General features: G+C 39.8%; 1 protein-coding gene across 2 annotated transcripts in view; it reads right to left on the bottom strand.

Moving 5' to 3' along the window:
• HAPLN1 (hyaluronan and proteoglycan link protein 1) overlaps positions 1-19189 on the bottom strand; it is a 30413-nt gene extending 11224 nt beyond the window's left edge. The window contains exons 1-3 of one of the 2 annotated variants that reach the window (XM_074855965.1): positions 19090-19189; positions 18104-18106; positions 6561-6932 (exon numbers count right to left, since the gene is read on the bottom strand). In XM_074855965.1, the coding sequence (XP_074712066.1) occupies positions 6561-6932; positions 18104-18106; positions 19090-19189 (475 nt within the window). Of the gene's footprint in view, positions 1-6560; positions 6933-9518; positions 9522-18103; positions 18107-19089 lie in introns of both variants that reach the window. The other variant, XM_074855964.1, reaches the window with a different exon arrangement.
• Between the last annotated feature and the right edge of the window lie 4555 nt (positions 19190-23744).

The raw sequence follows: 23744 nt of genomic DNA, 5'->3' as shown, positions 1-23744 counted from the left end.
GATAATCCATCCCATCTGTTCTTGAATGGACAAAAGCTGTCCTGAGGCTTGTCGCTGTTCCCAAACTACAGACTGAATGTAAACGCCTGACTCCAACTCTGTGTTTTACCACTAGACAAAACAGCCACTTCCAAATGTTAACAAATTCAGCTTAAAAAGTGGAGGAAAATAAAACTTCCAGCCTCAGATGGTTAAAATCAGGTTAGTTTGTGGGAAGACTGACCTGAGGAGCCTTAACCTGACCGTAGTGATTCAGCTCCCTACTTAAGGAAGCAGCTGAGCCATTTGTGGAGCCTGAATGGGGAATATTAATTTGCAATATAGACTTCATGGAATGGCTTCTTTCCCAAACACTCAAATCTCTGGAATAGGTCCTACCCCCGGGGAAGGACCTCCTTTCCTCCAAGCAAGAGAGGAAGAACCTGACACACATCAATTCAGTGGAGAATAAATCTGTTAGTGAAAGAGGAGGGCCAGGTGAGGCTTGCTATATGCACCTGTGACAATGCAATCACAGTCCAGAAAATGACTACTGTAATGGAAATTAGGATTTCTACCAAATCGGAACGTAAGAACCGGATGTGTAACGTATCCTCCCCATATGCACACCTGAATTTCCATGAATGCCTTACATTCAATTCCACCAATGTACTACTCTGCTTCAGTTACTGTGGTTTTTTAGGGAATGTGAAAGAGATGATATTTGTGTGTCCTCTGTAAGCTATTTGTATTTCAGAACCTTTTAAGCAGGTAATCCCTAAAATTCAGTGCAAGTGCTTTGCAATTACTTAGTCGCTACAGACACATTGTCAGTGCAAGGAGCTATAACAGTTACTCAAGACAACAAGGTGAGGAAATAAACTTAGAAAGCTCAACTCCTGTAATAATTTATGGGTGTATATTAAGCCAGCACCATACACAATTAGCAGTTTTAAGAGTATTTACACATAGAACAAAATAACACAAATTTCTGTTGACCCATATGGAAAAAAAGGTCTTTTTACAGCCAGAGTAAAGAAATGGGCTTCCTTGAGTTCTAGCCCAAACAGAAAAGTAAGTTTTCTTGTAGCCAGTGTAAACACAGGGTAACAGTTGGGTTTGCTATATACTATACTGTAGGGTACAGTTTTATGCTGGCAGGTTCATACACTTGATGGAGAAATTTTCCATGCTGGATTTCTAAAATTCTGTAAAAAGTGGTAAGTCCCTCATTTTCCTTGAGACTCTATCTCCATGTCTATGCCTGGCAGCACTGTCAGATATCTGATCATTCAGCACAGACTCCATGGGTGGGCCACTAACTGTCAGCAGGTATCAGTCTCCCTAAAAATGGAACTGAAGTTTGAGGTGGTGTCCCTGCAGCCCACAGCATCCCATAGCTAAGCTGACAGTGGGGTTGCTTATTTCTGACCAATACAGGCACATGAACTAGATTCACCTGGCCTGGAGGCAGATTATTCCCTTATTTTTCTACAGCCTTTACAAAAAATTGCAGATTGTTGTCTTTCCTTGATCTCCTTAGGTTAATTAGTCCTAATTCTTTTAGCATTTTATTTTTGGGTCATCATTTCCAGATAATTTTTTGTTGCTGTATTTTGAACTTTTTACTCCACCTGCATCTTTCAAATGTCATTTCTCACAGCACTGACAAACACAGCTGTGTCTGCAAAGCCCTGTTACCCTGTCACAGAAGGAATTACACTGGTCTGTCATGACTTATTCTTGACAAACTCCTGTTGCCTTTTACAAGACTTTTCGTTGTCTTCTAGGGACTCACAAAGTGTGTCCTATAAAATCAGTTTTATAGTAGAGCGTATAACAGATTGTCACACAAAGGATAATTAACATAGCTTTTGGTGCATAAATTTAACAGCAACACACAGAAGAAACAAATATGACATACAGTGTTAGGCTAAATCTGATTTCTCCTGCTGTTGAGAGCACGGGGTTGGTTTCACTGGTTTCACCTATGAATTCCCCATTACGTACACCCAGTTTAAGAGCAAATGACCAGATTAGAAAATGACTGCTGTGACAATTTGGACTAATTTGTTTATATGAAGCCTATGGATTTGTTTGATCTATTCTGAACTATAGTCTGTTTTTGAAGGAGATGCCTGTTCTTTTTCTAACTCTGTCTTGGACATAATGGCTAACGTACCTCTAAGCAAGATCATAAAACCTAATGGTTTTTGGTTTGTGTGGAGCCACCCAAAGAGTTAGCTTCTATCTAGAGGCAGCTTTCTATGGAAATTTTTAATGGCTTTATCTAGATCTGCATATTTCCGGTACCGTTGAACGTACGATGAAGTAAGAAGTATTTTATAGCCTATATTGCAAAACTAATGTGTTCAGTTATCACCTCTCCCTGAAGAGAGAAACTATAAAAAAAATTCTAATAGAGTGAAAATCTGCCTTTGGCAGTTTAGTGTTGTTCTACTTTCTTTGTCAACTGGCCCATGAATCTCATGAAGGAATAGTACACAAAATCTGTGTCTGAGCAGTATAACTGAGGGCCAGTGATGGAGCCTTTGCATGCATGGGAAGCTGAAGCACATAATCCTGATGTCGTGAGATTCATTACTGTGCCTAGTATTCCTAAGAAAGGAAAATAGTAAAGCACTAACATAAAGAAAATTTAGTGTAGAACAGTAAAACACCAGCATAAAGAAAATTTAATGTAAGCTGAGAATTCTTTTCTTTGCTTATGACTCAGGCAACAATATCTACCTGACATAGGAGACCTTTTAATTTGTTAAGCTTTTGATTCTCAGAACATTTGAAAAAGAGTGTAAAACTCATGATCCGTATTTTATGTGCAGCAGGAGAGTAAGGCCAGTTCAGTGAGAAAATGGCTTTGGTGACAAGGCCAACATAAAGTGTCCTGTTCTCTGCAGTACTTGACATTTCTTGCAACCACCATGCCCAGCCCAACCCTCCTGTCCTTAGACCAGTCCTTGTACTTAAGGCTACAAATAGGATGATAATCATGACATGATTGAATAGTTCCCACAGCTGGTGGTTGTGAAATACTGCAGCGAATCCTAGTCCTGAGTTTTAGCTGCTAGACAGCACTGTCTTGGTAGCATATGGGGGGAAAATGGTGTGGCTCTGCACTAAATAATAGTGAAGAAAACATACCAAAAACATGTCACGTATGTAACAAACACAGACTGAATCTAATTCCACTGCTTTTTCAAAGCTAAAAGTACCCAGTTATTATGAACAGTTTATTTTATGACAATCCCAGGAGGCCTTTGAGACTAATAAGAATAAAACACTACCACATTCGGCGAAGAAAAAAGGTCCATTGAGGTAGAGGTCAACTATTTTCATATCGATACATGATTTCTCCTAGCCAAAGCTATACTGTTTGTACAGTGAGCCCACTAGCTGTTTTGCACTGCTAGTGGGCATTCCTGGATATAAATGGCTTTGTCTTGCTGCCAATTAACATCCTTAGGGCTACCATCTCAGGACATCAGGCTATTGATGCAAATCCTTCCCACTGTGAGATTAACCTTATTATTTATAACAGATGTAGAATGTTGGAATGGGCTGATATATTTTCATTTTGTCCAAGGATTGATTTTTTTTTTTCCTTGATCTGTTCTGCATTACTCAAATACAAGAAACAGCAGTTAAAGCCAGCACTACATAAAGCTGCAGATTAGGTGAAAAAATAAGCACAGGGGCATGCAAACAGAGTAATACATTCCATCAACTATGTATGTCCATGTAAATATAAGTGCATTTCAATCATTATCATTTTAGAAGGAAACTTCAATGTAACTTAGAGGACTCAGCAGGACTGACACTGACACTCACCAGTCTTATATCACTTGAAAGGTTACATTTTACCATGAGGTTTCACAAATGAAATTTTCCTGCCAGCTTAGGAAACACCACTCTATAACATCAGAAATGAACTGTCTTACATGTGTCCCATGTCTGACAAAAATGATTGAAAAGACATTGTTTGTTATGTTAGCCAGACACTAGTTAAAATATACAAACTTCCCTTTGAGCAGAGATTGGAACATACTTGGTTGAAGAAATATGATTCCTCTTATCCTTATGAATTTCCTTATTTTGGAGGTGGGGGAAAACAGGAAGGAGTGGTGCTGTTGTACAGGATGGGCTGGAGTTGGCATACTTCAGAGGGAGACACTGTTTAGAGTAAGAGCAGTAAGCTAGAGGGGATGGCACATATTAGGAGGTGGGATCCAGACCTTGTATCCAGTGGACTGTTACTATATCACAAAACAGTCACAGTGAAAAAGGCAGAAAATTTCCTTTTTTCAGTTGTGTTACTGTATGCATTAAAGAAAAGATTTCTCATTGCTTTCTTACCCTAGTATCAATCAAATCTAGTCTTTCTAACATGGATCTCTGCATGTGCACAAGTATTTGTATCAAGCTTCAGGCAAAATTTTCCAATCTGCCACCACAGCCGTCAGCAACTCCCAAGCATTCCTGGCACAGCAGGAAACATTTGTGCTGGAACCTCCTTGCTTTTAATAGCAGAAAGCTAATTAACTTTTGCTTCAGAGGCACAATGTTAAGTGGCACCAGACAAGTATCTGGTCCAGATGTGTGGTGTGATGAACACTTTAAAGACTTTACCCTGGCTCTGACCCTTTTACACTGGCAAAAATACCATGATGCTGTAAGACACGGAAATCCCAGTATCTGATGGGCAACAAGATGTGTAGCTATTTATCTAGAATACCTTGAAGCCTGATAGAGGTATGTACTTAGGATGTAAGGAGACTGTCAGAAGAATATTTCTGAATTATTGAGCATCCTCACAACCTAGGGGTGGGCTCCAGGGCTGTCTGCACAACAGTGCAAGAGGAGAAGAGACGTGCTGGGGTCAAACACAGTTAAAGATGCTGCACGTTTCTGGTCTGGATGACATGGTGCTTGCTATTCCTCATGTGCAGTAAACAGCTGCACTTACTGCATTTTTATTTACATCCTTATTGTCTGGAAACCACCCTGTGAGGTGGATCACTCTTGTCCCCTGGGGCTGCCCACCTCGTAACATGTCTCCCGATCACAGGGCCCATACCTACAGCCTGGGCAGCTGACCAGAGCCTTGCCTTTAGTAAAGCTGAGCATGCCAAGCAGAAGCTGCTCTGCCTTCAGTGGTTCATCTCAATGACAGCAGCTGCAACGAGCAACCACTGCAGTGCCTGCCTGAGCGAAGAGGAGACTGAACACATGAGAGACTTTGGCTAGCAGAGATGAATAAAGTAAAATGCTTTTTCCTCCTACTCATTTCTGTCTTCACTGACAACTGTTTTAGACAACTTAATCTGGGCGTGTATATGTCCAGTTTTCATTATCTCTTAAGTTTGAAAAGAACAGCAAGCATTCTTATTAAAGATGGATTATGTGAGGTGAAACAACCTAAATCAACTATCCTGCTGGCATGCAAACTGTGCAGGGTCTTTCTGCACTCAGAAATGGAAGGTCTCAGCAGCCTCCAACCCGGAATGGAAAAATAGATGTAAAGAAGTAAGATAAGCCCATGATATCTATTTGGGTCCAAAAACCACTCAGCCAGTCTTATTGCACTGGGTAACTATATAACCATCATAATGTACAATAACCCTCAATGAAAGAGTCATACATGTCATCTGTTTACAGGTGTGAGAGCCAGGGGTCTTTTTTTCTTTTCTTTTTTTCTTCCTAACTACTTTTCATAGATATGTGGCTTCTGTAAAGTTCTCTCTGGCACACACTTGCTGGTAAGTATAAGGGTAAGAGTAAGGGAGACATCTTCATGCAATTTTTAGTTTACGGCTGAATTCAGTGCAGTGCTTTGGGAAAAAGATTAAATGGTCGTTTACATGCATTGAATCTCATAAAATTTATCTGCATTTCATAAGAGTGAAGGAAAGCTGAATTTTTGGTTCTCTTTAAACCTGTTTCACTGATTTTTCTAATGTTTTGTACTCTATTATTTTCAAGAATATTGCTGAGGGAAATGACTACAGAATATATGTAGGAGTTTTCTTGGCAGGCAATATAAAGATCTATTTTATGTAATTATAAGGCTGGAAAAAACAAACCCCTTGTCTCTGGAAAACTACTTTAAAATTTTTCCTCTTTGTAAGAAGATTTGTATTTGCTCAATAATCTAAAATGTCCCCAAGTTCTGTAAAATGGCTATTAAGGGAATATTTAATATAATTTTGACTAAGTCTACTGTAAAAACGTGCAATGGCTTCTCTAAAGTGATAGGAGAAATTAGAAACATACGGAGTTCTTCATACTATGTTTGGTCATTCTTTTTTGGCTCCCCTCACACCAGGTCTCCCTGGAAACTGAATATGCTGTAGGCTAGTATAAATTATAGAAATCCTAATGTTCTTCTAATTTATGATCGCTGTCATGGGCTGTCAGGCCAAGATCCCCAGAGTACAATGAATCCCACTTCTCAGCTTGATGATATCACTGATAACACAGTATCAGCAGTATTAGGAGAAAAAAGAAGGTATTCCTTAACACTGCGCAAATCTGAATTTTAGTATAATTCAGGTGTTACTTACCTTCCAAATTCAGAGCTACCACTGCTGTGTCATCCTCTAATCCTTCAATCACCTCGCACTTATATCTCCCATAATCCTCCAGAATTATATTTGTGATTATAAGAGAGGCATCGTTTTCACTGCTTTCCCTCAGAAACACTCTGCCCTGGTAGTTTCCGTAGCTCTTTCTGTGGTGTCCCATTGCAACAAAGACGTCCACTTCTTTGAGGTAATCTGAGGTGAGTTTGGTCCACTTGACCCGGATTTTGTGGGTTCCTGAGCCAGCTGTTGATGTGTGTTCATGGTAAAATTTACATGGCAGTGTGACGTTGCCACCCCGGTGTGAGAAGATTTTAGCTTGCTCTGCTACCACAAGGAGACGGGGTCCATTTTCTGTTAGGATTCAAGGAGAAAAACAAAAACAAGAATTAGTCTGCAATCTGCCTTTTACAGAATGAATATGATCAATGCCATAACAACCATCAGCTATACTGTACCTCAGGTCTGCAGGATCTTTTCCCTGAAATCATTTTGTACCTATGCAGTTGTAGTGTGTATAAACCAGTTTTATATATAATTATTTACTTAGCTGCAAGTATGTCTGTGTGTGTACACTCCCAAACAGAAAGAGAGGCAAACTGTTTCGCAGCATTGCCCCCCATATAGGCAGAGGCCATCCTAAATACTCCATGGTCATGAAGATAGAGCTATATTTAGAGTTATATTTAGAGTTATACAGCTGGTGGATGAATGCCATCATCCATGAAAGGCTCCACACAAACATCCTGTATTTCCTTACTGGTTGTTCAAGAGCTGTCTATCAATGAGACATTTTTTTTCATAATTCAATTTTTATGTATGGACTCAGCTTATTCAGGCAGCAGCATACAAAGCCCCTCGTGATCTGGGATGCAGTGAATCACACTCACAAAACAGAAAAGCCATTACTGTATCAAATAGCACTATTTATATTGACAAAAAAAATGTCAGCATAATCCTAAAATGTCTCATTTTCTATTTGTATTTTATTCTAATTTTTGAGTTTGAGTTCCTCTTCTGACGTACTTTCACCAAAGTAACGAAGTCCAATTTATCTTCAAATGTAAAATCCACTCTTCCCCTGTCCATTTTTCTTATCATCTCAATCTGTTTTTTTCTCATCTGTTTTCCTCATCTCCTTCAAACTTGTCACTATTTTATCTTTAGTATTTTGCTCTCACTTTTCACACAACCCCATATTTAACTGGCTGGCTCCTCTCCTCCTCACCCTCGCCCCAGACTTCCTTCTCTCTTTTCTCTCTAATAGGTCACTACAGCTGATGCTCCTCTATGAAATCATTATGTTCAGCTTGAGCAGGTGCTCGCTTCCAACCTTAAGTCTCTGGGACTTCTTTGACAGGCTGTGCTGCCTTGGGAAAACCCTGGAAAACACAGATTTCATGGTGGCAGTCATCAGATGTATCTAAAAGCAAGAATATTTCCTTCTTTCAGTACCTTTTGCCTCTCCTCTCATGCGCAGTTTGCAAAATTGATTTAGCAAGCTCAGCGCTTCTGTAGATATTGCCATCCTCTATCACTGAGACACCGAACGAAACTAGAAATGAATCATCAACGCTCTGCTCGCTGGGAAAGAATTACCAACCTCAGTCTACATAACAGATTGAGAAGAAAGACTTTGTAATTCCCTGTTTGTGTGTGTTCAGCAAGTCAATGAAACCACTTAGAAACGTGATTCCCTACTCTAAGGCTCAGTGTGGCTCTCTCTAAATTCAGCAGAAGCCAAGACTAAGTCCCCAAATGTGGAGGCTGCTGAGGGGCTGACCTTATGAAGGCTAGCAGTAATTTTTTGCTGGCGTCTGTGGGGATGAATCTGGATTGATAGGACAAAACCACAGAAATGCATGCAAAAATGTCATCAGCCAGAGAGAGGTGTGGATGACTGAAGGAGAGAAGGACTGGGATGGAGAGGGGCTGACAGATGAAGTTTCAGTGACAAGCCCATGTGGCAGGTGCATCCGCCCAATGAAAGCAGAGCTTCTTGGCTCCTGCTATTGACTACAGGTCAGATTAGGCCTGGGTATAAATGGAGTCCCCTGGGGGAGCCATTTGGAGCTCGTCCCCTGGAGCAGCATGCTGCAGGGGACGCTGCCCAAGGAAACTCCTCGAGGTCCCTTGGGTCAGGATGCTGCCCTGAGCAGGTCCTCGAGGTTGAGAGCCCTCACTTATCAGGTGAGTGATAAAGCGTTTTGGGTTGCCGTTAAACCCTAGGGAGTGGTGCTTTGTTCTGTGTTTTGGGTTGCCGTTAAACCCCATAGAATTCTTTGTTATGCGTTTTGGGTTGCCCTTAAACCCTAGAAAGTTGTTCTGTTCTCCTCTCACAGACATTCGAACCTGTAATTTACGGAGAGCTAGTTAACTGTGTTAATAATTAATTTTTTTTTTATTTTTGGTGGTTGGTTGCTCATTTGGGAGCCTCCGTAACAGCTCACCAGGGAGTATCCCACCCAGCCAGCTGTCTGTTCACAGCACTGCAAAAACCTATGGTGTGTCTGCAGCCATGAGGGGTGCAGGGAGACATCAGGATCTGTAGCTCATAAATGTCTCCAGACAGTCCTAGGCTTCTCAGTCTTGTTGACAGGTCTGCTGGCTAAATGATAAATTCACCTAAATTCCAGTTTCAGATTGACTTCACTATCTATCCACTCTGGCCACACTAAACAGCAGAAGAAACCTCAGGGTATGCAGCATTTTATGATTATGCAGACACATTGAGGGGTGGTAAATGTAAAGACAAGCTTGCTCAGTGCAAATGTGCATTTGCTTAAGAAAAACAGGTATCATAAATGTGTAGTTATTTGTCAGGGAATGCTGTGTCAAGAGCATTGCTATTACCTGCACAGGACAGCCTACCCAGGACATCAGCTTCCTCAAGAATGAGCAAGCTTGAGCACTGCAAGTAGTTTTACCAGGATGAGAGACCTTCTTACCTAGTGAAAAAACATTACTGCAGAGCAGATCACTTGCAGCCCCATATAACTGCTGTTCTTTTTCACTGCCCTTCTTCCTAAAGGTGAGCAGAGCCTTGCGGCTGCTCTGAAAACCCATCTTCCGCGTTTCAGAAGAGAGCATCCAAGGAGAGAGGTGACCTGAGGCAAGGCACCATGGAAAGTGTTGCTAACACTGTTTCCACAGGACAAGGAGAAGGAAGAAAGTGAAGGCAGCCAGGATAGTTTGTCTGTGAATTTCCCTATTTCCTTCAGGGACAAAGACGTTCCACAGACTTCTGTCCACCTTGGGAGGAGAAATGTTATGCTTTGGGGTGGTTATTACCAAGAAATCTGAATCACAGCTCAACTATGTTGGGTCTTTAAAACTGAAATAGTCAAGTTAATAAATATTAGCAGAAAGGACTGGGGCATGAGGGAGAGTCTGACTCAGGCTGCTAACACTCACTCTTTCTAACAACAGCTAGTCTGTGCCAGCAAAGGCTGGAGAGCTGCCCAGAGCACTGTCACCTCTGACTCCAGGGTTAGCATCCTAATGCGGTGGCGTACCTCTCTCCTGCTGCTTCCCACCTCCTCTGGCCCTTTGCAGCAGCCATTACCTTATATCTCAGTAAGTGTAAAAAGCAGAGGGAATGGTAACCTGGGAAAGGAAAGAAAAGCATGGCTTTTGTCAGCCTGGAACATCTCCTGTGTGCCTGGCTGTCCAAAGGGAGACGCAACCACCCTCAAGTTTTATAGAAGCCAATTATTTTTTACAGAAAAAGAGATGATGTACCCTTCTCTCTGGCAAAGATAGTGGAGCAGAAAATTACATTGCTGCTGCTCCCAGACCTAGGAGGGGATGAAGAAAGAATCTCTGGCTTTCGAGGAAAAGCAGATGTCAGATTGGGGAATGCTGCATAGTTTCTTTTTGGACTAAAAGACATGCAGAAGACATGCAGTCAGTAGGGATTTGGGATTAAAAATGAGATGACTGCGGTTTGGCAAGAGGCCAAGAGGTCTTTATTATCCATCAGCCGGTGAGAACGATGGCCAAATTCACCTAACTGCATATTTTTGGGAGCATGACAAAATGAATTGTCTTGGTCTTTCTGAATTCGACTGAGAAGGAGCTAAAAAAAAAACCAACCACACAACGCACAAAAATGCCCAAACACAGAACAAACCAGAATCCCTTCATTTACGATATGTTTAGCACTCTGGATGCAGCCTTCTAGTTTACTGTTGCAAAAGTCATCTTAAATGAGGAATGAATCCTGCTTCCTGGGTTACCTTAATACAACGAGCAATGATCTGTTGTGAAACAGTGATCTGATCATGGAAGATGGGGTAAGCACTGTTTTAAATGCTTGTCAGAGTGGCTCCCTGGCTGCTTTCCTCATGGGGTTTCTGACAAGGCTGCTCCTTCCGAATAAAATTATCTTTGTATCAAAATGGCAGGAATATCTAAAAGATAAGTGCAAGAAGGAAAATGATGGAACACATGAGTGTTATCACAGAGTCCAGCATTTTACTTGAAGAAGACAATACTTCTTTGTACCCAGAACTTCAGAAGTACCATCAGAGAATTTGTAAGGTGAATGGCGAAACAACTGTAAACTCTGCAAACCCTTGATAATCCCTCGCTAAAGAGTTGTCTGCAACAGGACAGTTTGGATCTTTGCTAGAGACAAGACAGACCACATGCATGGTCACTCAGGAGCCTCAGATGGTGGACTAATGGTGAGGAATGTGCTGGGCAACATCCATCTTCTCCTTCTGTTGGGAACAGAGATGGCAACAACCTGATTATTGGCCCTGGTTTCAGCTCAGGTCAGAAATGGGATGAGAAAGGTTTTCTTGGTGGGGTTTTCACCCTTCCAGGCACATTTTGTCTTGTAAAACAGGCAGCAGCTCAGCTGTTAGTACAGAACCAGGCACCACTGGTGACTAATTTGCCTTATTTTTTCCACTCCTGCTTCTCTACTATTAATCCTCTTGGCACAATTAGATGGATGACAAAGACAACATCATACTAAAACAGCTATGTTATCTAAAAATGAGTTTGTCCAAGTTGTAGAAGCTGTCCAGCTGCATGGGATAACACACAACTCTGGGAGCTGCTTTTCCAACCTGTAGGGAAAGACTGCCTGCCACAAATGAAAACTCGGTTGGAAACTTGCTATTCAGGTCGGCTTTGCTGTATCTCAACAGTGACAAATCAAGCAGGCACATACTGCAAGCTAAAGGGTATCTTGCTACCTTAAGTAATCCCCATTTTTTAATTTTTTACCCTATTAAGTAATCCTGCCCACAGGCAGCAGCATGCTATCCACCTCTGTTTTATTCTCCACCTCTTTTTCTCCCTTGCCTGAATGCTATGCAATTAGCACTGCTGTTCTGGTTGTCATGACTTTGTACACAACTAACCTTGAATTCAGTGTGATTCCCACTTCAAGGACAGTAAGTGGACATGCTCTCATGCTGCTAGAGCTCTCAGTTCAGTCTCACCTGCTGGCTTATTGGATTAGTTCCAAATTTTACTGCTGGACACGTATTCAGATTTGTTTGTCTTTTTAGGTTTGGGGGTTTTTTTTGGTGTGGGATTTTTTTTTTTTTTTTTTTTTTTCTTTTTTCCTTTTCCTCTTAAGTGGCTCCTGCACTCAAGAGTAATAGCAAGCCAAGTCTGGAAGGCCAAGAACATTGTGTGGGGCAGAGAGGATGAGTCATGCCACAACCCTTGGCAAACACCTTTATCCACTTGATCCATCAGAACTGTCCAGAGGCTTATGCTGACCTGGCTACGAAACTTGATTATTCCCACATTTTAATGGACTAAAAGAGCAACAGTGGAGAAAAAAATGTGCATTTTTAGAGGGGAAAAAAATCATAAGTCAGGGATCACATCACAGATGTGTTTTGTCAGATAAACTCATCTATTGCCTAAATGTTCCACACTGTTAGCAAGCCACTAGGTTAATAACACAGTGTGCCATCCTACTTTAAATAAACACAGAATTGTTTCTTGCTTTCCTGTAGTGTTACCAGGGGCTTGAGCTCTCATGCTAAAGTATCCTCACTATTCCTATAACAGTGGCATCCCATCATACCTACTGAAAACTCAAAAATAATTTCTGTGATAACAATAATTCCCACTTGCTACAATATGTACAGAAATGCATTATTGATATACACATGTGTTTATTACTCTGAGAATCCAAAGGTAAAAACATAAACAGGAGGAAGAATTATGCACACACTTTTTTCCACATACTTCTCCTACTACATTTTTCCTAAATATGTTTTAACTACCTACCTTTTTACTTTTGCTTTTGAAAAAAAAAATTAAACTTTTGTATATCAGCTGTAAAACTAGGAAAAGCTGTTCTTATTTTTCCCAAGCATTAATGTAATTTTGTTTATGTCATGAGAAAGAAAATACAAGCATCAAACTCCTGTGTTCCTAATTCTAAACTGACAGGATAAAATTACCTTTTTCCTGTCACATTACTTTTAAGTTTTGACATACAACTGGTAAGAGAGATGCTAGATAAATTTTAGTTAAAAAGTTCAGATACATGGTTCCAAATAATAGTAGAGCTAAAAATACCCGTTTTATAAATGGCAGAAAAGGAATCTGTCTCTCCAACACAGAGATGACAAGAATGAGGTAAAACATTTTTCCCATCTATTTAACCTGAGTAACACGTTGGCCGTATTAACTCAAGCTGAGGTCTCTAAGACACCTAACAGCACATAAAACCATCAGGGAAATAACAAATTTCAGCTCTTCTAAAGTATTGCCACTTTTTGCCTTAAACAAACTTTAAGTATGTGTTTACTTCAGTATAGACAAACTGCAGGAAGATCAGGCCTCATAGAGCAGAATAGAACAGAAATCATGACAATGTCTCTGCACCTCTTCTGCACAGAAGTGGGTGGCACTAAGATTGTTTGACAAAACCAGAATATCACACAGCACTGGTGAGGATCTTTTCCAGTTCTTTAAATTGCCTTTGAATTACCTTTAAATGCTATATACAGGGAACTAGACTGAGTGTAGCAAGTAAAGGCAAATTAGTAAGTTAAATTTATGTTTAACGTGAATCCTTTTGCTTCTGCAATAATTTTTTGCAACCCAAATATACTGGTATCTATCATTTAAGGTCTGTTCCAGAATATACAGTCCTGAATTCCTTTAATGAAACCAACATGCCAACAGGAGGTGAGGTTGCTCTTTGCTGACATTCCTATTACATGCTGTTGCAATATGCCATGCTCTGAAGAGGAAAGCAAGTTGGGTTGATGTAAAAGAAGCAGCTCAATTATAAGAAGGGACTGCAAAATGGACCATGACATAATCTAAAGTTCCCTGAATGTCAACAAAACTGGTAAGAAATTTTAAGTGGAAAAGGTAAATGCAAGAAAATGGAAAGAAACAATAGGTAACATCACTAAAAATGGAAAAATGCAGAAAGGTGGACCAAAGGAAGAAAGTCAGAAGGAAAGTGGAAAAACATGAAACTTGGGAAGATAAGAATTAGTTATGAGATGTCAAAACAGTAGTGCATCTAAACTCTTATCATGTTTTTAGACAGTCCAGCAAGTCTATGCAGCTGCTTCCTCTCTGTTGGTCCTGGCTTGTTTTGAAGAACAGGACTGTAAATAAAACTCATTATCATGTAGAACAAGTTGGGCAAAGAGTTCTTCTGCTTTTGTTATTGATTAATTGATTTAACTTTTTGTTTTTTTTTTAAATAGGTCAATATTAGAAAGTTTTCTGTTCATTCCATGTTGCTGTATTTCTTGGTATATATAAATAAATCTGTGCAGAGATCTTGATAGGCAAATGGGTATATTCTTGTATCTGAAAGGTAAAAAAATGCTGCACAATATAAATTCACTTATATTCAAGGAAAAGCTAAAAAGTTAAAGGTTGATCCTTCACAAACCAGACTTTGTATTCTGTTCACTAGCCTTTCTTGTTGTATTTCTAAAACCTGACCAAACTGGAGACATGTTAAAGGGTCCTGCCACCCTTTAAGTAATTAACTTAGCAATTACTGTAATGGCTTAGTCAACTCTTTATTTTGCAGAACAGCTACACACAGAAGAATGCTCTTATCTCTAAAGGGTACTCTGCCTCTTTGAATAATTGGTCAGCAACTAACACTATGAATAGATTAGAGAGATATTCAAAGCTGAGCACTGAAAAGAACCATCTTCCTCTCTCATGGGTCACAGAGTCCTTTGCAGTTCTTGACTTCAGAGAAAACTATGAGTCTTTAATTACATTGATATGCTTAGACTAGTATTGTATTCTTGTTGTGGATGCTTATGTGGTGAGGGTATACTTTTGTCCCATTTTCACATTTACCAGATGATTTCATTTAGGATTTTTATTTTTTTTAAAGAGTGAAACTGGCATCCCCTAAGGCACACACATTTTACTGGGGTGGGGTCATGAGGGGAACAACACATCTTACTTAAATATAGTTCTCTCATTTGCTTTAATTCACAAAAGTTAAACTGGAATGACTTTGTATGCAGACAAACTACCAGAGAGAAAGGTGATATGGTCAAGCAGTCTGGGCTAATAGAGCAGCCTGACCAAAAGCATGAAATCCACCACAAGCTTCAGGAAAGAAAATAAAGTCACAGAAGAGATAAAATGCAGCTTTAGATATTTTATAAATTTTGTTCATAGATATTGGAATAAAACCAAAGAAGAAAAGATTTAAATAAAAGAAGTGGGCTAGAGGAAAGAAGCAGAAAATACTGGCAAAGGTAGGGAGATAAAACTGTCTGGCAGATGAGAAATTTGAGGTCCAGTTTCCACTGCATTAACCAACAAGGGGAGAACCAGGAACTAGAGCTGACACTGAGAGCAGAACAGAGATATTTATGAAGCCAGTGACTCATTTCTAAGAAAAATTAAAAGATTTACGAGACAATATATCTATTCCTATTGCAATGTTAAGGAGATTGGCAAGTGTTTAGTGAAGCTAAAGAAATCCACAGTTTCAAGAGAGTGGACATTTGAGCTCTGTGTTCATAAAAGCAATGACCTGTCCGTGTAACCAGAGAAAAACACAATTTATGAAATACTGTTAATTTTGGTTAGCAAATGCTGAGTCTAAAAGAGATGGCAGGAGCTTTTATACAAATGGAGGGGCAGCAAAGTGGGGTAACTAGATCTTCCAGTTCCTGACACAGAGTTGTTAAGGGAGTCAAAAGCACGCTGAAATAGCCGTCAGACTGTAATACAGTATTAATAGGTGACTGCTCTTTAGGAAGGCCAAATGAAAGATAAAGGTGATGAGGTGACACTGTACATTAGTGCTTTAGCAGGCTGTGAAGAAATAAGAAATGATAGTAAGGATGAAATGGAGCATGGATCAAAAGCATGTCAGGAAAGACTGTAGATCTTACTGTAGCAGTGAAAAAAAAGTCTTTTGAACAGGCACAGGTTCATTTTGTAGTATGGAGTCACTACACAGATAAAGGTGGGAGGTAATATAGAAATTACCCAAGTGCTATATTAACAAATCCTCTCTTTTTAACAGCATTGGTTTTGATGCTCTGAAAGTATGACGTTGTTTAAAGTACATGAATGCACTGATATGAAATGAAAACATAAAGATGAAAGCTGAACTCAGAAAGCATATCCCGTTTAAAAAAAGGGTAGAAAACCTCACAGTCTGAAGAACTGGTGTTCCTACAAGGAAGTGAGTGATATGGGAAAAGTATGAAATTAGACAGGATGGAGAAAACAGGTGTTTTGGCAGAAACTTTGCTAAGTGTCTAAGAACTAGATACAGGCACTGCAATTGGTTGGGCTGAAGAATAAATGATTAGCCCAGAAAAAAGCCACTGAACTCTCTCCAGTATAATTTTTGAGACTGTTTAATACTTCCACTACTTTTACCTTATAAAATATATGTGGCTGTTGAATTAATAAAGTTTTCACATGGCATATTAAGCACCATTGAAAGGAGGAGAATGGATATTTAGAATGTTTGAAGAAAGAAGGGTGGAAAAAGTATGATAACATTTAATATTGAATGCATAATCTAGATTTTTAAGGCCTGGTATGAAGAATTACTGATATAAACCTTGTATGTGTTAATTGCAAGTGATAATGAGGGAGAACGACTGCTAAATACTGTCTATCACAATAGACTATAGATCAGCACTACCACATGGCTGGGAAAAGTACAAATTTGATCCAAGGTCTGGAAAACAAAGCACTGTTAGCTGAAAAACAAAAATACTAATGCCAGTTTAAAATCTGGAATAAAATCCTATCTGAGTGCACTCAAGAGGTATGAATCTGAAGAACCAGTGTAGAGATGAACTAACATTACCAGGTAACTAGAGGTTATATACTTAGAGAAGAATTTGAAAAAGTTTACTTAAATGATAGCTGTGAGAAATGTTATCTTAATGTTTTAAAGTGAACATCAAAGACAAAAAAATTGTTATCTGAAACTAAGGAGCAATCCTAGAAGAAGCATCAGGCTATACAATGATTGTGAATAAACATGGAGCCTTAGAAGAGTGTTTTTCCTATCAGAAAAATAGGGTCCCAAACTGCCTTGCAGTAATGAGATTTGAAATCCAGCTTTTTTTTTTTTTAAATGAGAGTAAACCTTCAGGAGATTACTTGGTGTAAAGAAAAGGGAATAGAAGGCAGTTTAGTTCATTGCCTCAGGAGATCCTTTTCAACTCTGTGTACTTGACTACACAACATCTATCCACACCTTTTGTAATTCCAAGGCATTCCAAAGCATTCAATCCGGGAGGAGTTTGCTACACATCTCTTGGATTTCAGCTGTGAAGAGGGATGCTATATTCTGTAACACAATATAAAATACCTTTTATATGAAGCTATAACACATGTTCCACAAACTTCCCTGATTTCCAGCTCATTTCCAGGTGTAGATCACTGCATGTGTTTGGGCAGAGCAGAATCCCAACCCCAATAGGATTCCACAATGTAGAGAGAAATGAAAAAATGTAATAGTAAAAATACCAAGTTCCAAGCAGTTTTATTATTTTTGATTTATGGTTTGTGTATTTCAGAGCCTGAATCAGCTGAAGTACAAAGCTCATGGCAGAGCTCAATTTTAAGCTTTGTCCAATCTTTCCTTGAAGGAATAAACTCGAGGTTCAGGTGAGTTTTCATGGGTAAGGAGAATGGTCCATCTTGAAACGTTTATCATCTCTGAACTATTAGCATTTGTAGACTGCACTGTACACATGCCAAAGGACTAGCAATAAGCAACATGTATGACTTGCAAATTACACTAAACTGCTGACTAATCAAGTTTAACACACAGATTAAGGAAAAATAATTTTGATTTGGTTTAATTATTTCCACTAATTTAATCTTCCAGAAAGATTAATGAAGCTCAGAGATAAGAAACTGCACTATATAAGGAAAGGCAAACTCTATGTTTATCAGACATGGGTGTCAAATTTGAAATTTACTCTGGGAATGAATGCTCATCATCTCACAACAGTGATATGTAACACATTCATTTGACCTTTGTCATGTGAGTTTCCTTAGAGTGAAACCAGCTATCTGTTATTCCTTATTTGACCTTGACAATCCTAGTGCCTGTTTTAATAGGTGCAGGGTACCTTTAACTTCTGTGACTTTTCTGTGAACTTTTAAATGTTCAGGCTTTCTTAGTAACCTGCCCTAATTTGGTAATCTATATTTACACAAACACTCAAATAACAATTTGCCAGCTGTTGAGAGAAAGGAATCAAACTTTAAAGAGAGAGCACAATAATGCCACGTCTCTTAATTTTGCAAGATTAATTTTAGTCTCAATATAAATAGAAGCAGGAAAACCCCTGTTAGTTCTGCCAGTCCTTACTGCATATATCCCCTGTTTTTTCTTATAAAGGATGACCCTCAATGACTGAAGCTAGGACTGAGAAAACAGCTGCATTGTACTGCAGACTCGAATCCTGCTACAACTATAAACTCTAGGATTCAGACATGAACCAAACAGGATTATGCAGAAGGCCAGTATAATACTTAGTGTAAATTAAAGGTATGAGGAAAGACACATTTCTTTTGGGGTAAGCTATATTTTTTTTCTCTTTTAAATTGCGCAATTATGATCTCAGATGTGCTGAGTCTTTTTAAATAATAAACAGCAGTAAATTTCTGTAATGTGAAGAACTATGTATGACAGTCTTCTTAAAATTGAATATATTCCACAATAAACCAAAGGTATTTCAACCCATTGCAGTTGTTTATTACTTTAGGATGCATGCTTTTTTCTTTATCTTAAATCATGCTGTACTTTACTCCCTAATCTTTGCAAGCTTGTGGCTAAGTGTTATTAAACAGTGTAACTTTCATTTTTTAACTTTCCTTGGGAGTAATAATAATGCAACAGAAGCAGAAAAGAAAAGGTTTGGTCACCAGTAATAATAGTATTTAAAAAACAGTGCAGCAAAATAAAAAACTTAAGGATCGTTAAACACATCATTCTGTTTCCCTCAGCAATCTGAAGAGACTGGTATTTTCTCATGTATTTCCTTACCTTGAATGTGAATAATTCTTTCATGCTCCAGACTTGAGTTGTCAGGGTGAGGTTCAGCCCAGCAGACAGAAATCAGCACCAGAAAAAGTAGACTCTTCATCTTTATAGTCAAAAGAATCTTCTTCACTGTAAGGGCATCAGATACAAAGAAGCTTGTGAATTTTTGGAAACCCTGTGCACTGCACAACTTGTTACAGCAATGATCTTAGGAGGGATCTATAACATATTTAACTCAGCTGAAAAAGTTACAACAGCTACTGATTTTTTAGGCATGAAGACTGGACCTTTTTATCATGGACTTTCATTAAATGAAACTGGCAATCCATCTTTAACTCTGCCTATGCAGAAATACAGCATGAAAAAATAAAAGCACAGACACAAATATCCATAAACGGAACTCCTTGTGAGACCATATGTAAGCAATAACCTGTGTTTCAGAAAAGGTTCTAGTGTACTTTTGCTTTTCCAGACCTCCTCGGGATCTGGTCTGTAAATACAGTTAAAACAATCAAAGCTGTTACTACATCTGCATCCACTGCATGATGCAGTCTGCTGGTGATAGATTTTCAAGATTAAAACAATCTTCTCGTAGGGTTTTGGCATTTCAACCAAGACTGCAAGTTAACTTATCAGTCAGGGTGGTAAGTTTGCTTGAGCTAAGCAGTAAGATGACAAAACGTTTCCTAAACTGACTAGAAAGATCTATTTTATTTCAGATCCACTTACCATTTTAAAAGATGCCTAAATACAGAATGAAATGTTCAAAACCATGCACAAAGTAGGTTAGAGTTGTATATGCTACCACTGCAGTTGCCCTGATTGATTTTTCATTCATTTCTACCTAGAATGCTGACGCACTAACTTAGTGTGCCAGGTAGGGTCTCTGCAGTCAGCAGAGCTGAGCGCTGCAGGGAAAATCTCTGCCAGCCTCTGAGTAGTAATTAGGCAAATGAAGACCTGAAATAGAAAAGGAGGCATAAAATACAAGAGGTTTTATGTAGAAGGTTCAGGCTGCTGTGTGTTTTATAGCTATAATTTTTATGACCCTGATTTCTTGAAATAAAAGATAGCTATTTCCCAACTTCGCCTTTCAAGATACTAGGATTTTTTCCCCAATCATCAAATACTGGCAGCATTATTAATATGCTTTGTCTTTAATGCAGAGAGATTATTTTTTTCTTCCCCTCTTCTCTATCAGAGCTAGAAACACATCAAAGTTGCAGGGTACTGTTGGTCAGAAGTCCGAGCTTTCCAAACAGTCCCAGTCCCCAAATAGACTCAAGCACATATGCGTTTCAAGTCTAGATCCAAATATTGTAATCCGAACCAGCCTCTGCTACAGACTAAAATGCAGAAATGCTATTGCCATTTTTTCACAACAGAACATGCATGTTACTTGCCTGCCCTTCCATTTCTTCAAAGCGAGTTTGGGTGGGAGTTCAAAGCCAATTCAGCATTCCATACTCCTTACTGTGGAGTGTCTAGAGGTAGGACAAGTGCTTGCTGCACACTATTTTCCAGGTGGTCCATGCTCAGTAACTCAAGACTCTCTGGCCACTCCCTCTTTCCTGGAAAGCTTGGCAGGCTGATGACCTCCATTCCCGCAGAGCAAGGACAGATGTGGCTCCCCCTACGGCACATCAGCCCAGGCCTGGGCTGAGCACAGGGTCACACAAGTGTAGTTGGGTGTTCCTCCCGCACCACGGGACCACCAGCCTGAATGCTTGAGACAGCAGGGCACACTTGTGTGCACCCACACTGGTCTGTCCCTCACAAATCCCAGACCAGGTACCCGGTGTATTTCCTCTGGGTGAAAAAGGCTTCAGTTTTGGGGTTTGTTTTTTTTGGCTGCTGACTAACAACTGACAATTCACTTTTTTATCAGAGGGGGAGAGTGTTGCTGATTTAGAAATAGTCTGGTTAACAAAGAAGCTTTGATTTTGAAGGCAAAGTTTATGGTGGTATTCCCACCTCTATCCACCATAACTTGGTGCCTATGCTGGGTGCAAAATGTCCTGGACCCAGTGAGTGGGGGTAAAGCCCACAGGGGCTCTACAGACCTGCTCTGGGAGTGCCTGAGCTGCTCATTAACACTTTGCCTCTACCTCTTGCCACAAACCTGCTCTCTTGCGTGGCACTCGTGAAAAGAAACAGCCACATAACCAGATGACAGGTAGTACTACCTGTTTTGGGGACAGCATCCCCATGTCCACCAAACTCTGTGGGGCTGTGTTGTGGAATGAGAAATATTTACCTTCTGGTTACATGGATGGAGAACTCCATGCATGCCCCCCTTCCTCATCAAGGTCTCCCTAATATGATGGGGGAAAGTCCTCCATGTGACATCATCAGATGATGATTGTCAGAACAAGTATTTTCAGGGTTAGCCTGGTGCACTGTGGGGGCAGGATATACCTTTTAGAGATATTTGCCTGTACTTGCAGGCAAATATAATGTTACTCTATAGAGTTTATGTGATAGCATCACAAAAGCGGAATGAGAGGCAGGTCAACAAAGACTTGGAGATCTGCTTTTCCTTCTCAATTTCCTGGATGCAGCTGAACAATTTCATGTCACATGCCACAGACATGATACAAAAACAACCTTATGGTTACAGATCGACAATTTTTTTTTTTGAGGGATATACCCAAGATGGTGGTACTTTAGTTTGTTAATAGGCAAAGTTTAGAGTGGCTGGGTTTCTGGTTTTCCCTAACTGCCACAGACAGAAAGGGCAGCCTAAGTGCAGGAGCACATACACTAATGGCATGTGTGTGCACGTCTGTGCTCTTTTTGACTCTGGTAATATTCATCTGAACTGCTAAGGTATGTTTGTCAGACTGCACAAAACTAGCAAGAACTTAAAAACTATTTCCCAGGGGAGCTAATGCCTGGTCAACATTTCAGAAAACGTATCCATCACGTACCTTTGCTTAAGTCACCAGATGCTTCACACCTGAGGTCAATCAACTGAGAGTAAAGGTTTAGCTGGGCAGAAGCATCCCGTTGGGGGCCATTTCAACTCTCCATTTAAGTCTGAGCAGTTTTAAGGCTGCTCCCTTTATTGCCATATACAGCAGCAGCTGAGAAAATGTGGGTATCTACCTGAGGACAGGAATACCCTGACCTCGTACCACTCTCCTCCTGGGATTTCCCGTGATGGGAGCTGTGGCATCAAGCCAGAGAAGTGCAAAGCAACGTTACCAGGCCAAGAATCTGACCCTTGGTGTTTTGTAGGTTATCCAAAAAGCAATTAGCCAGAGGAATTCACATCCTTAACTCTAGCCAAAGCAATAGAAGTCAAACTCTATTTCTGCAGCAGCCTAGGAAGACCTCAGGGGAGAAATGATAGGTGTGGATGTTTTCATATTAAAATTAATAAAATCTTGGCTGGGAGTGAGTGAATTTTCGGTAAGAAATGGTAATGATTAGTCATACTCAAGAAATTCGCACTGGTTTCAATTACTGCAGTTCATGAATCTGCTATCTCCCTGGACAGGGACACAAAGAAGCTGAAAGGTAGTTTTTAAAGGGTGACCTCAAGGCTCAGGGAAGTGGTCAAGGTGACTGTACATTCAGTTTTTGAATTCTCAAGAACTGTTCATTCTTAGATACAATTTGAAATTCTGACATTAATCACCATTTTGTCATACTTACCCAGCCATAATTCATCTACTACTGGTAAATCTAAAAGGCTATAAAGCCTTGTATTTTAATATCATATTCTGAAAATTAACAGAATGCCTTCAAGTAATTCAAATGCATAAATAACAAGCATTTCTCTAAAGGACAGAATACTGAAAAATAATGTTACATACCAATCTCTGTTTTTAATAAAATATTTCTTATTTAGTACTTCAAGCACTTTCTAGATGCAGAACATAAGAGCATCCACTGTGTGAGGACAAAGGTCCCCCTAGCACAATACTCTCTCTCTGACAGTAGTTAAAAACCTGGGGAATGCCTTTGTTAATTTTTGTCTTATATTAAGACATGATGATGTCCTATATCAAATGCTTGTTTCCCTGAGAAGAAAGACCTATGGAAACCTGAACTCACAAAGGGTCAAGAGCACATGTTAATACAAGTACCACCTTCTATGATCCAGCTGCTGACACTGTCGTCCTAGTAAGATGGGTGCTTGAACTAGATTTTATCTAACTCATGCAAAAATCTGGCTGCTTTTGTGGAAGCACCCCTGCTGCTTTGGATCTTGCAGAACTGTGATTGCCTCACAGCTACCCAGGTATCCACAGGACCCTCAGAGAAGAGGGTATTGCAACAACATACTATGCCATCTTCTCATGTGTGTAACTTCACGGTGCAAAAGCAGATACCTGTGGAAGAAGGCGATGAGGTAGCGGTGCATAGGGACAGAGAGAAAACCAAACTCCAAGGGTGGACAAGGGGACTTCATAAAAGGTTCTGTCTTTCTGTGGAGTTTCGAATATTTAATACAGTGAGACCCAGCAAGTAAAGGTAGTAATCAGTGATATCTAAACCAGGTAACAGAATCAGTAAAACTATTTAGCGTTGAAACAACCCCCAAACCTGTGGACTGTTCACATCTGTGCACAAACCTACCGTATAATACAAGCCTTTACAGGCCCTCTCTCTGTGGAGCTCTGTTCCATCTGGGAGTTGGTGTTAAGCAC

The sequence above is a fragment of the Strix uralensis genome, chromosome Z (genome assembly GCF_047716275.1).
Source record: "Strix uralensis isolate ZFMK-TIS-50842 chromosome Z, bStrUra1, whole genome shotgun sequence".
Lineage (NCBI taxonomy): Eukaryota > Metazoa > Chordata > Aves > Strigiformes > Strigidae > Strix > Strix uralensis.
The sequence above is the reverse complement of the archived record's forward strand: the minus strand, read 5'-3'. Positions and strand labels throughout refer to the sequence as shown.